This window comes from Procambarus clarkii, chromosome 11 (assembly GCF_040958095.1).
Source record: "Procambarus clarkii isolate CNS0578487 chromosome 11, FALCON_Pclarkii_2.0, whole genome shotgun sequence".
Taxonomy (NCBI): domain Eukaryota; kingdom Metazoa; phylum Arthropoda; class Malacostraca; order Decapoda; family Cambaridae; genus Procambarus; species Procambarus clarkii.
The window spans coordinates 47,965,181-47,977,271 of NC_091160.1; the positions used below are offsets into that span (position 1 = coordinate 47,965,181).

Genomic DNA, 12,091 nt, shown 5'->3' on the forward strand with positions numbered 1-12,091 from the left:
AAGCAGTACACTGACGGTGTAAATGATGCCAATATAATATTTGCTTTTCATGAGAGAGATTTAGACTTACGATCTGAGAAAGTAATCTCCACTCATCGCTTCACTAGCAGGTCTTATACAGGTATCTTATGTTCTGTTCTGGTCACCGTTCTTGACAAACGTTATAGCCAAATTAGGGGTTCAATATCGAGCAGCAAAAATGATGCCAAGACTTTGAAATATAGAAATATATCATATGAAGCAGTTTAAAAGATCTAATCTTATTTAGCAAAATAAAATATAAGAATGAGAGGCAATAATGCAAGTTTATAAATAATTAAAATATATGACAATCCTGATACAGAATAATACTTAAATTTTGCACTGCCTAACATCACTCTAAACAAAGACAAACTTTTCAGTCAAAGCAAAATATACATTTTTGTAAACGAAGCGTCAGCATATGGAACAACATATCAAATTATATATTTCAGTATGAAAACGTGAATTTATTTAAGACTAGAATTGACAAGTACTTCTCATATAAATACCTTACATGATCTGTTTCACCATAAGCTTCCCATAAACAGCCTTGTTTGGATCTAATAGTACGTTGTTTCTTATAATAATATTATATTTTTAATTTAATAATGTTGTGTGTGTGTGTACTCACCTAGTTGTACTCACCTAGTTGTGCTTGCGGAGGGTTGAGCTCTGGCTCTTTGGTCCCGCCTCTCAACCGTCAATCAACAGGTGTACGGATTCCTGAGCCTATTGGGCTCTATCATATCTACACTTCAAACTGTGTATGGAGTCAGCCTCCACCACATCACTTCCTAGCCTTCCTGTGTGTTTGTGTGTGTGTGTGTGTGTGTGTGTGTGTGTGTGTGTGTGTGTGTGTGTGTGTGCGTATGTGTGTTCGTGTGCGTGTGCGTGTGTGTGTGTGAGTGTGTGTGTGTGTGTGTGTGTGTGTGTGTGTGTGTGTGTGTGTGTGTGTGTGTGTGTGTGTGTGTGTGTGTGTGTGTGTGTGTGTGTGTGTGTGTGTGTGTGTGTGTGTGTGTGTGTGTGTGTGTGTGTGTGTGTGTGTGTGTGTGTGTGTGTGTGTGTTTAGTTCAGTTGTGCACATCATTGGTGACAACTGTATTAAATTCAGTTACTGGTGGTTGTGCAAGTGTAGGTGGTGGGTATAGGTGGTGGTGCAAGTGTAGATAGTGGGTATAGGTGGCGATGCAAGTGGCGTGCTCAGGTGGGTTGGACTGTGGAAAAATAGATTAGGTCAAGTGCACCTGGGTGTTGACGACATCACGTTAGTCCAGTGGGTGCTGGAGTGAGTCCAGAGGGTGGTGGGCTTAAAGCAGTGTCCAGTGAATTTTAAAAATTGGGTGGTGGAGTTGAGGCCAGTGGGTGGTGGACTCAGATCGCTGATTAGAGGCAGTCTTCGGGCCTCATACAGTAAGGTGAAGAAGGGTTAGTGCTGAAGAGCAAGGATCCTGTGCAGGTCTCAACGGTGGCTGGCTGGCCGACGGTGTGACAGTTGAAGTACTGCTGGTAACACGTCGTGCACTTGGGGAAGAGTCCCACAGCCGTGCACGTCATGGACTCCTGGCAGTCTGGAGAAGGTGGGTCCGTACCTCCCCCGCTACACAGTATATTACAAGGGGCGCCGACCACACACTGACCCACGGCTACATCAAAAGTGCCCCCTGAGGGGCAAGTGAAATGATATTTTTCTTCAGCCGGTCCCGCCTCAGGGCACATATAGAACTTGTGGCAGTCGTAGGGGTCAGCAATCTCCGCTATGTCACCCTGGCAGTACGCATTACACAGGTCGCCGCAACACACAGTTTTGTCCTTAACGCAAGTCTCGCCGCTAAAATAAGGTCTGTCAGTGGGACAATCATAGGGTCCAATAATGTTGCCAGGTGAGCAAATGTAATAGATGCTGCAGTCTTTTGGGTCAGAGATGACGTCCATGTTTCCGCTACATGTTAAATGGCAAGGTGATGGCGTGCAGGTAGATGTACAGTTTCCAGAACCAGAACAATCGTCCCCGTCAAAATAACTACCACTGTCACACGGTATAGAAACATCCGAGGCTATTCCTTCCTCCAAACAAATGTAATAATTATTGCAGTTTAAAGGATCCTCAACCTTATCCATCGGGTTCTTGCCGCTGCAATCCGGTTCACAAGCAGAGAGGACCTCAGTGACGCAGAGCAGCGCCGCCACCCACGCCACCTGCAACAGACACCCGCAATGTTAAAAAAATTAAACGAAAATTCAGCGTAATCTTTTTTGGTGTCCAGAAATAAATACTCATTAGTATTGTTTGAGTTAGCAACACACACACAACACACTCCAAAATAAATTATAAACATACATATAGAGCAGAATACCACAAATTGTTTCAGACACCATCACAGGCATAAATCCTATCATAATATATGTGTCCTCTCGTTCTACTGTTTCTATCCGTTAACAATTTGTTTATGTATATTGCCCCATAAGATTTTTTGAGTTAGCAACACACACACAACACACTCCAAAATAAATGATAAACATACATATAGAGCAGAATACCACAAACTGCTTCAGACACCCTCACAGGCATAAATCATATCATAATATGTGTCCTCTTGTTCTACAGTTTCTATCTGTTACCAATTTTTTATGTCTATTGCCCCATAAGAGGCAGCTCCTTTATAGCTTTACAGCTGTACTTGCACGGTACTCAAGGCAAGAACAAAAAGCAGACAAAAAGATAAACAAGAATAAATTTAGTTGAAAAGGAATAAACGTGGAGAAAGTTATTTGCATAAACAGATCTAACCAGACATGCATAATTCGAGATACAATCAAAGACACAGACATAGAGACATACAGAGACATGACAAGACATACACAGGCATACAGAGACACAGAAAGGCATTCACAGACACACAGAGACTAAGAAATGCTTACCCAGACATGCAGAGATACAGAAAAACATACACAGACATACAGAGCCTCAGAAAGGCATACACAGGCATACAGGGTCATAGATAGATAGAGACGGAGACAAATACAGATAGACAGCAATAATGATAGAGAGAAAGACAGACACAGACAGGAAGGCAGAAACAGACATACAGAGACCGAATAGCAGACAGACATACAGAGACCGAATGGCCGACAGACATACAGAGACCGAATGGCAGACAGACATACAGAAACAGAATGGCAGACAGACATACAGAAACAGAATGGCAGACAGACATAGAAAGGAAGAAAGGCAGACACAGACATACAGATACATGGAGAGGCAGACATACATAGAAAGAAAGGCAAAGTGATATGGAGAGGCTGACAGACAAAGACATAAAGGCACAGAAAGACAAACACATACATACAAAGACAAAGACAGACATAGAAAGACAAACACAGACATAGAAAGACAAACACAGACATAGAAAGACGAATACAGACAAAGAAAGACAAACACAGATATACAGACATAGAAAGACAAACACAGACATAGAAAGACGAATACAGACAAACACAGATATACAGACATAGAAAGACAAACACAGATATACAGACATAGAAAGACAAACACAGACATTTATAGAAAGACAAACACAGACATTTATAGAAAGACAAACACAGATATACAAACATAGAAAGACAAACACAGACATACAGACATAGCAAGACAAACAAACACACACACATACAGAGGTATTGAAAGACAAAGTGACACACAAGGACCACAGCATTATGAGAGTAGAAGCATCTCACCAACAAGGCACATATGAGCTGCGATCGTTTCATGCTGAACACTTTGGCTTGCTGTTGCAAGGTGAAGATCAATGCTGTGGCAGAAGTAACAGCAATGCTGTTGTAACACAGCTCTACTGTGTCCGCAGGACTCTACTGCGGGAAGTGTCTTGGAGCACCACTTATACTGCTGCGCTTATCACAGCGTGGGAGCCGTTGTGGGTGAAGCTGTAACGAAAATAGTTCACACCAGGGGTTGTTAACCTGGTGTCCCTGAACACCTTGGTGTTCCATGGTCCCTTTGGTGGTTCATGGTCCCCATGGTGGTTCATGGACCCCATGGTGGTTCATGGACCCAATGGTGGTCCATGGACCCCATGGTGGTCCACGGATGTTTACTCTATATATGATATTCGTCCCTCGGAGGCGAAGATGACCATGACCTCAATATGTCAGGTGGAAGGTTTACAATATCCACACTTTGTGTATGTCATACACTGCATGAGGCAACCAATTTTCCAGAAAATAAAGTATATTCATTGCATGCAAAGTGTTCAACATCATAATTAAATCACAATAATGTGATAAATCAGTGATAAACATTAAGGTATTACAATGGATTCGAACTTGCGTCCCTGAACTCCACAGGCGCGGTCACAACCGACTGAACCTTAATGGGCTTTAAAGAACCTGAACCAGAAGATCTGTAAGACTTATTTGGAGCTTGGGCGGCACCAGCTGGTATCACACTCCAAATTCTACCATATATCAGCCCACACTCAGGTATCCGCCCACAATCAGGGAGCCGCCCACAATCAGGGAAGCCCCCACAATCAGGGAGCCGCCCACAATCAGGTACCCGCTCACAATCAGGGAGCCGCCTTCACTCATCTGTCGGTAGTGACATTGTGGGTCTCTCGCTACTGTTAATGCACAATGAAGTCACAACAACGCCGTGAATCTATAAATAATATGTACTTACGTGGCGTTTGAGAGTAGGTTTAAGTTGGAAAACATTTGCAATGCAGCTAGGAATTAGTTTTGTAAGTTTAATGCCCCATTTCTACTGATGGTGATATGGCAATGTGCAGAAATATTTTTTGTATTACACCACTGAGTAATACATCTTAAGGTTCAGAGAAGCAAAATGTTGAAGTTTGATTGGGTAACGTCAGTGGGAATTTCTATTGTTAACTACATCCGTTCTAAAGGAGTGAAATATAGGATATTCGGAGTTTTTTTTTGAAGAGATAGACCCGGAGTACAACGACCTGTTCCTTCAGAACTACCGTTCTGAAGGAAGGTGATTAAGACGATGGACGAGTGCTCAAGTGTTTCGTTGCTTTAGAAGAGGAAGTTGTCAAATTTTTATAAGAGGAACTAAGGCAATTTCCTGAGCTTGGAGATGAGTTGTTTAATAATGATCTTCAATGGCGATAAACACATCTAAATAACCTCATTACTAATCTTCAGGGAAACTTGTTTTTGCATATTTCAAATTTTCGCAGCAATGAAAACTCTCAAAATGAAATTGAAGCTTTTTATAAGTCAGCTGCTGAAAGATGAAATGTGTCACTTTCCCACTTGAGATCAGCACACACCCCAGGACAAGCACAGCGACCTAGGAGATAAATATGCTCTGAAAATTTATGATTCAATTGAGAAAATTGACAGAAGACACACTTTAATAATAATTAAAAAAAATCAATTGAAGATATTGAAGATCCGTTTTCTATGCAGTCAACCGGGTATTCCAATTACAGTTGAACGTTACCAGTGTTCGCCAAATTACATAAATAAGCACCAAGAAAACAGTGCACAGGAATTTTACAGAAAACTGGACACTGAAAAATACACAAAGATCTTAGAACAGCTATCTATCTTGAAATTGTATTGAGATGATTTCGGGGTATAGCGTCACCACGGCCCTGTCCTCGACCAGGCCTCCTTTTTGTTACACCCCCCCCCCCCCAGGAAGCAGCCCGTAGCAGTTGTCTAACTTCCCAGGTACCTATTTACTGCTAGGTAACAGGCATCAGGGTGAAAGAAACTCTGCCAAATTGTTTCCACCTTCACTTGGAATTGAACCAGGAACTCAGGACTACAAATCCGTAGCGCTGTCCAGTCAGCTATCAGGTCCCCTGAAAGCTGCACTTGAAACGCTCAACATTTTTGGCAGTACATATATTTATGAGCATTTTCTATCGTGAATACAAAAAAACTAATAACGTTCTTGTCTGAATAATGACCATTTAGAAGACGTCTTGAAGACGTCTACTGAGACTATGACCCAAGAACCCAACAAGCTTGTTAGTGTAAAGGGTGTTATGCCTCTCATTAGGTTAATGAGATGATTATGAAACTAAACCATTTGGACTAAAGTATTTTATAAATGGAATTTTGTTTCAAGTGAGAAATGTATAATTTTTTATATAATTATGTTTGAAATTTTAATATAATGTGAAAATCAAATATATTTATTAATATTATTATTATTATTATTATTATTATTATTATTATTATTATTATTATTATTTTTACTATTATTATTGATTACATTATCTGATGCCATTAATATTGAAGCAATATTAATGTTATTGGATAAATGACGTTTTCACTCGCTGCCCAAATCTGGTTTCCTTGGAGTAGTTTGGCCCCGTATTATTTTAAAAGTTGTGCAGGCCTAATCCAGACGGTAATGTGCGGGGCCTGGGTTCAAATACGTGGGTTATAATCTATCGTCCAGCCTCATTACTTGTTCATATGTCTACACGGTTCAGTACTACACAACGCGTCCCTGTACGAAACGACATTGAGCTGTAAGAGGCAGTGTTTAGTGGCGTAACAAAATACTATACGAAACTATTTGACAAAATACAATGTCACGTGTAATGATGGTAAACAAAACACACTCCACGAAAAGATGTATGTGACACTACGTAATATACAATCTGCACTACACCATCAAACACAATCAAGAAGGCTTCAAGAAGACCTGGACAAACTGAAGGAACGGTCCAACAAATGGTTGTTAGATTATAACCCGAGCAAGTATAACGTAATGAAGATAGGTGTAGGGAGCAGGAGGCCAGATACAAGGTATCATTTGGGAGAGGAAATTCTTCTGGAATCAGAGAGAGAGAGAGAGAGAGAGGGAGAGAGAGAGACTTGGGGGGATGATATTACTCTAGACCTGTTCCCTGAAGCCCACATCAAGAGGATAACATAATCGGTATATGCCAGGTTGGCCAACATAAGAACGGCCTTTAGAAACTTGTGTAAGGTATCATTCAGAATCTTTTATGTCACGTGTCTCAGACCAATCCTGGAATATGCAGCTCCAGCGTGGAGTCCATATCTCATCAAACATAAAACTAAATTAGAGAAGGTTCAGAGGTTTGCCACCAGACTAGTGCCCGAACTGAGGGCCATGAGCTATGAGGAGAGACTACTGGAATTAAACCTCACGTACCTGGAAGACAGGGGAGTTAGGGGGGGACATGATCAATACATACTAGATTCTCAGAGGAATTAAAAAAGTAGACAAAGACAGTTTTTTTAACACAATGGGAACACGCACTAGGGGACACAGGTGGAAATGGAGAGTCAAATGAGCCATGAAGACATTAGAAGCAATCTTTTTATTGTCAGAGTAGTTAATAAATGGAATGTATTAGGTAGTGATGTGGTGGAGGAAGACTCCATACACAGTTTCAAATGTAGATATGATAGAGCCCAGTAGGTTCAGGAACCTGTACACCTGTTGATTGACGGCTGAGGCGGAACCAAAGAGCCGAAGCTCAACCCCCGCAAGCATATCTGGTGAGTACAGTTTGGTACTACACCACAAGATTCAATGTGAGACAACATAACTTGGTACTATGTAGTTTTACTTGACAACATAGAATGCCGTATTACACAACAACATATAATGTGACACTTTATAACAAAACACACACTATAACACTATACCATAAAATTCAGTGTGACCTTACATAACGCGATACAGTGTTACACTACACAAAAAGATTTTACACTTGCAAGAGATTGATAACAATACCACCTTTTTTCACAGCAGCTCTGTCAACATAAAAGAACTTATATCCACGTAGCTGGTATTCGCCCAATAGGTCTCTTGAGTATTCAGTCAGGTTTCAGTGAGGGGTATTATCGTAAATTTTTCGGTAGGCAAAATTACTCTGAGATCATCCTTCTTATTCCTCACATTTTTATACTTTGTATAGTATTGCTGTTGACATCTCTACTATTTTATCTCCTTATTAGGAATTGTGCATTAATTCTTATCGATGGGTAAAAACCATGTTTTAACCTCTTTTAAGGTTTCCTTATTTTGCAGTTATTTATATCCATATAGCTATTAAACCTTTAAATTCTCACACAATTTCCTGCAATGAGTTTGTATTCCTCTCTTCCCCGCGTTAGAGAGATGAACGCCATCTCTTGCATACATGGTGAGCTTGCCAATGTAAGAGTACCAGTCATACATGAATGATATTGTATTATTCATACAATACTTTTCAAGACACTGAGTTCTTATCGGTACTTTTAACCTTGAGAGAACGCCACACATGACCGAGACCTTTACTGATTCCTTATCATATCTAGTGCCACTTTATAATTTTCCAACTACCCCTCGATCACAGCATTAGAAATATAGTTTCCAAGTACAGAGAGGCAAATACTGAGCTGATTCACTAACACTATATTCCTTATTTTAACCACTATGTCTTCCACTCTTGCACCCGGAGAACGTTCCCTAACTCCATTTCATGCATCCAGGAAAAGAGAGCTCTATCACTATAGCTTTCATACCTAATCAATGTAAGCTTTCCTGCCTAGTCGATGTACGGCGTTCCTAGTACTGTGGGGCACTGGAAGGAGCAGGGCTGAGTTGGGCAGAACAGGATAGAGCAGAAAAGCACAGAGCAGGACACAGCAGGACAGAACAGCATGAGCCACCGACACAATTAATTATATATATAGCGTATGCTACAATGCCGAAAGTTTAGCATCTAGATCTTTTCTTGTCTATTTTAACTTTAATCAACATACGAATTTTCCGTAGCTTGATGTGAATTTTAAAAAGTCTTAAAGAATAATTTTTTACGGGGGAAACGGAGCGTTACTCCAGATTCAAGGTATTGCAAACTGCCGCTTACCAGGTTGGATCCTCGGTTAATGGGCTCTTCACAATTGCCTAAAAACACATTGGATTAGTTTTGATTCAGAAAAGGCCTGGGTAAATACTGGTTTGGGAATAATGTCGACAAAATTATTTGAGATGAATTGTGGAATCACTTGAATGTTTCAAGTTCAGATCAGACATATATATATATATATATATATGACTGATATATATATATATATATATATATATATATATATATATATATATATATATATATATATATATATATATATATATATATATATATATATATATATATATATATAAGTGAATGTGTGCGTCTTTTCAGATGAACGGTGAGTTTGTAGTGATAAACATAATGCACCTGTGAAACTTTGTGCTAATTGTGTGTGACCGGGATACCTTCTCCCCCCCTCTCCCTAGCCTCCCACAGGCCTCGCCAGCCCACCCAGCTACCCTCTCCCGGCGGCTGACCCGACGACCATCGTCCACCCCACGACCACCGTCACCTCACGCAACCCTACGCCCACCGCCACCCCACGCCCACCGTCACCCCACCCCATATATATATATATATATATATATATATATATATATATATATATATATAAGTGAATGTGTGCGTCTTTTCAGATGAACGGTGAGTTTGTAGTGATAAACATAATGCACCTGTGAAACTTTGTGCTAATTGTGTGTGACCGGGATACCTTCTCCCCCCCTCTCCCTAGCCTCCCACAGGCCTCGCCAGCCCACCCAGCTACCCTCTCCCGGCGGCTGACCCGACGACCATCGTCCACCCCACGACCACCGTCACCTCACGCAACCCTACGCCCACCGCCACCCCACGCCCACCGTCACCCCACGCAACCCTACGCCCACCGCTACCCCACGCCCACCGCCAGCCCACGCCCACACACGCCACACGCCCTACGGCTCCCTCACCAGGAAAGGGTGGAAGGACACATGTGGTGGGGTCAAGAGACTGGGTCACCAGTGTGCCAATAAGTGCTTGAAAAGATAAGTTGAGTCCAGTCCTGTGGTGACTGGACCATTGTGAGTATCGTGTTGAGAGCACCACACCCAGTGAGCCAGGACACATTCACCAGTGTTTAGTGACAAAAAGGAAATTATCCAAGTGTTACGTGCCACATCAACCCTCCCCTCACCCCCTGAGTGTAGTGCCTCCCCCCACCCCCTGAGTGTAGTGCCCCCCCCCCCCACCCCCTGAGTGTAGTGTCTCCCGCTCGACCACTCCACCTGTGTAGTGTCTCCCCCCCCCCCCCCCCCTCCGTGTGGTGCAGTGTCTTCCGCTCCCCCGCCCCCACCTCCCACGATCAGGTGGTCGCGCCTTCCCTCCCCGGCCCCCCTCCCAGACCGGGCCAGCGCGCAGCCTCCCAACCCCCACCCACCACCTCCACGAGCCCACCCACCCCAGACATCTGCCCAGACATGACGCATAGTATAGGGGACAACCTCGTCCCCCCCAGCCAGGAGGGAGAGACAAATACTCCAGTGCAAGGTGACATTCACTTTACCTAAGGGGATGGCAGAAGAAGCCGCTACCAGCCAGCTCACCCCTCCCGAAGCCAATCAAAGGAGAGGCACATGCAGTGGTTGTGGGAACATCGTCAGCATCAACTCTGTCTCCAGAGTCATACGCCAGCATGGTGACTGTCCTGGGTCAGGGAGGCCTCCCGTGGGAGGAGGCAGCACTCAGGAGCCTGTTGCACCAGTACAAATCGCAACAGATTACATTGCAACAGACGACCTGCTAGAGGCAATTAAAGCAACGTCAACCAGGACACTCACCCACATCCCAAAGGCCTCTCGCCCTTTTGCTGCAGGGAAATACACGGACCTCATCGCAAAAGTCAACAGAGGGTCAAATAACCTTGTTGCACCTGATACCATCAAAGCCTGGCACAATCTGTTAATTTTTGGCAATGCATGCTTAGGTGTACCAGACAGAGGAGGCAAGACACTGGCCTCATCCGTCAATAAAGCAATTAGGGATTTTCCGAGGGCTGACAACCTAGTCCGCCTCCCCAAACACACCAAACACCGCCGAGGCAGACCAAGTACGACAATCAGCGACAACAGAAAATTAGGTACCCAAGTCAGCAAGAAAATTGAAGAGGGCAATACAGTCGGGGCACTCAGGTTAATCACAAGTGAGGACAAAATTTTGCCCAGGGATGAAACCACAGCCCAAGCACTGAGAGAAAAACACCCCGTCAGGGCCGTAGGTGGACCTCCCCCACAGGTCAGGCTCGCCCCTAATCAGGAACCTCTCGTCCTCCGGGAGTCAGAGGTTTATAAAGCTATCGTTTCATTTCCCCCGGGCTCCTCAGGAGGCTACACAGGGGTAAGACCTCAACATGTGAAGGAAATGGTGAACCCTGTTCTTGGCCCAGCTGCAGAAGCGCTCCTGACAGAAATCACAACGTTTGTCAACAACTGCCTCGCCGGGTTAATCCCTGATGAAATCAAACCATTCTTCTTTGGTGCATCCCTATGTGCCCTCAAAAAGAAGGGGGGAGGAATCAGACCCATTGCCGTTGGTAATACCCTTCGCCGCCTAGTTGCAAGGGCTGCTGTCAGAAGTATCCGAACGGAAGCAGCCACCATGCTGCAACCCAACCAGCTGGGGTTTGGAGTCCCCCAAGGCTGTGAAGCAGCGGCTCATGCTGCACGAGCCTACATTAGCTCTCTTACTGAAGACCAGGCAGTAGTAAAATTAGATTTTAAAAACGCTTTCAACTCGGTCAAAAGGGAAGCAATCCTCACTGCAGTCCAGGAACATTGCCCAAGCATTCTCCCGTTTGTGTCAGCAGGCTACAGCAAAGACTCAACCCTCCTGTTTGGCAAACATGAAGTCACCTCAGCAGAGGGAATTCAACAGGGTGACCCACTTGCACCGTTCCTCTTTTGCATAGCGGTTCGAGAAATTACAACCAGACTGTCCAGCGAGCTCAACATCTGGTTCCTGGATGATGGCACTCTGGCAGGCACACAAGATTCCCTGCTAGAAGACTTACAGCTGGTGAAGACACGGGGGGAGTCCATGGGTCTCGTTCTTAGCCCCTCCAAGTGCGAAATTATTGCATCTAGTGAAGTAATCATTAGAGCAGTGAAATCAGTTCTACCAGAAGCCTCAGTCGTTAAACCTACCGACAGCACACTACT

The 12,091-nt window shown here is 43.6% G+C and overlaps 2 protein-coding genes across 2 annotated transcripts in view; one reads left to right on the forward strand and one right to left on the reverse strand.

The window, feature by feature from the left end:
* Positions 1-240: 240 nt before the first annotated feature.
* On the reverse strand, positions 241-4,626 carry LOC138363721 (uncharacterized). Its single transcript, XM_069323112.1, has 3 exons — positions 4,513-4,626; positions 3,757-3,888; positions 241-2,217 (listed from the first exon to the last, which is right to left on the reverse strand). Exons 1-3 carry the CDS (start codon positions 4,624-4,626, stop codon positions 1,405-1,407), a joined length of 1,059 nt encoding a protein of 352 aa, XP_069179213.1. The 3' UTR covers positions 241-1,404.
* A 2,032-nt stretch (positions 4,627-6,658) lies between these two features.
* Positions 6,659-12,091, forward strand: part of LOC138363722 (uncharacterized) — a 17,379-nt gene continuing 11,946 nt past the window's right edge. Inside the window, exons 1-2 of the mRNA XM_069323113.1 lie at positions 6,659-6,786; positions 7,054-7,222. Of these exons, the coding sequence (XP_069179214.1) occupies positions 6,659-6,786; positions 7,054-7,222 (297 nt within the window). The remainder of the gene's footprint in view (positions 6,787-7,053; positions 7,223-12,091) is intronic.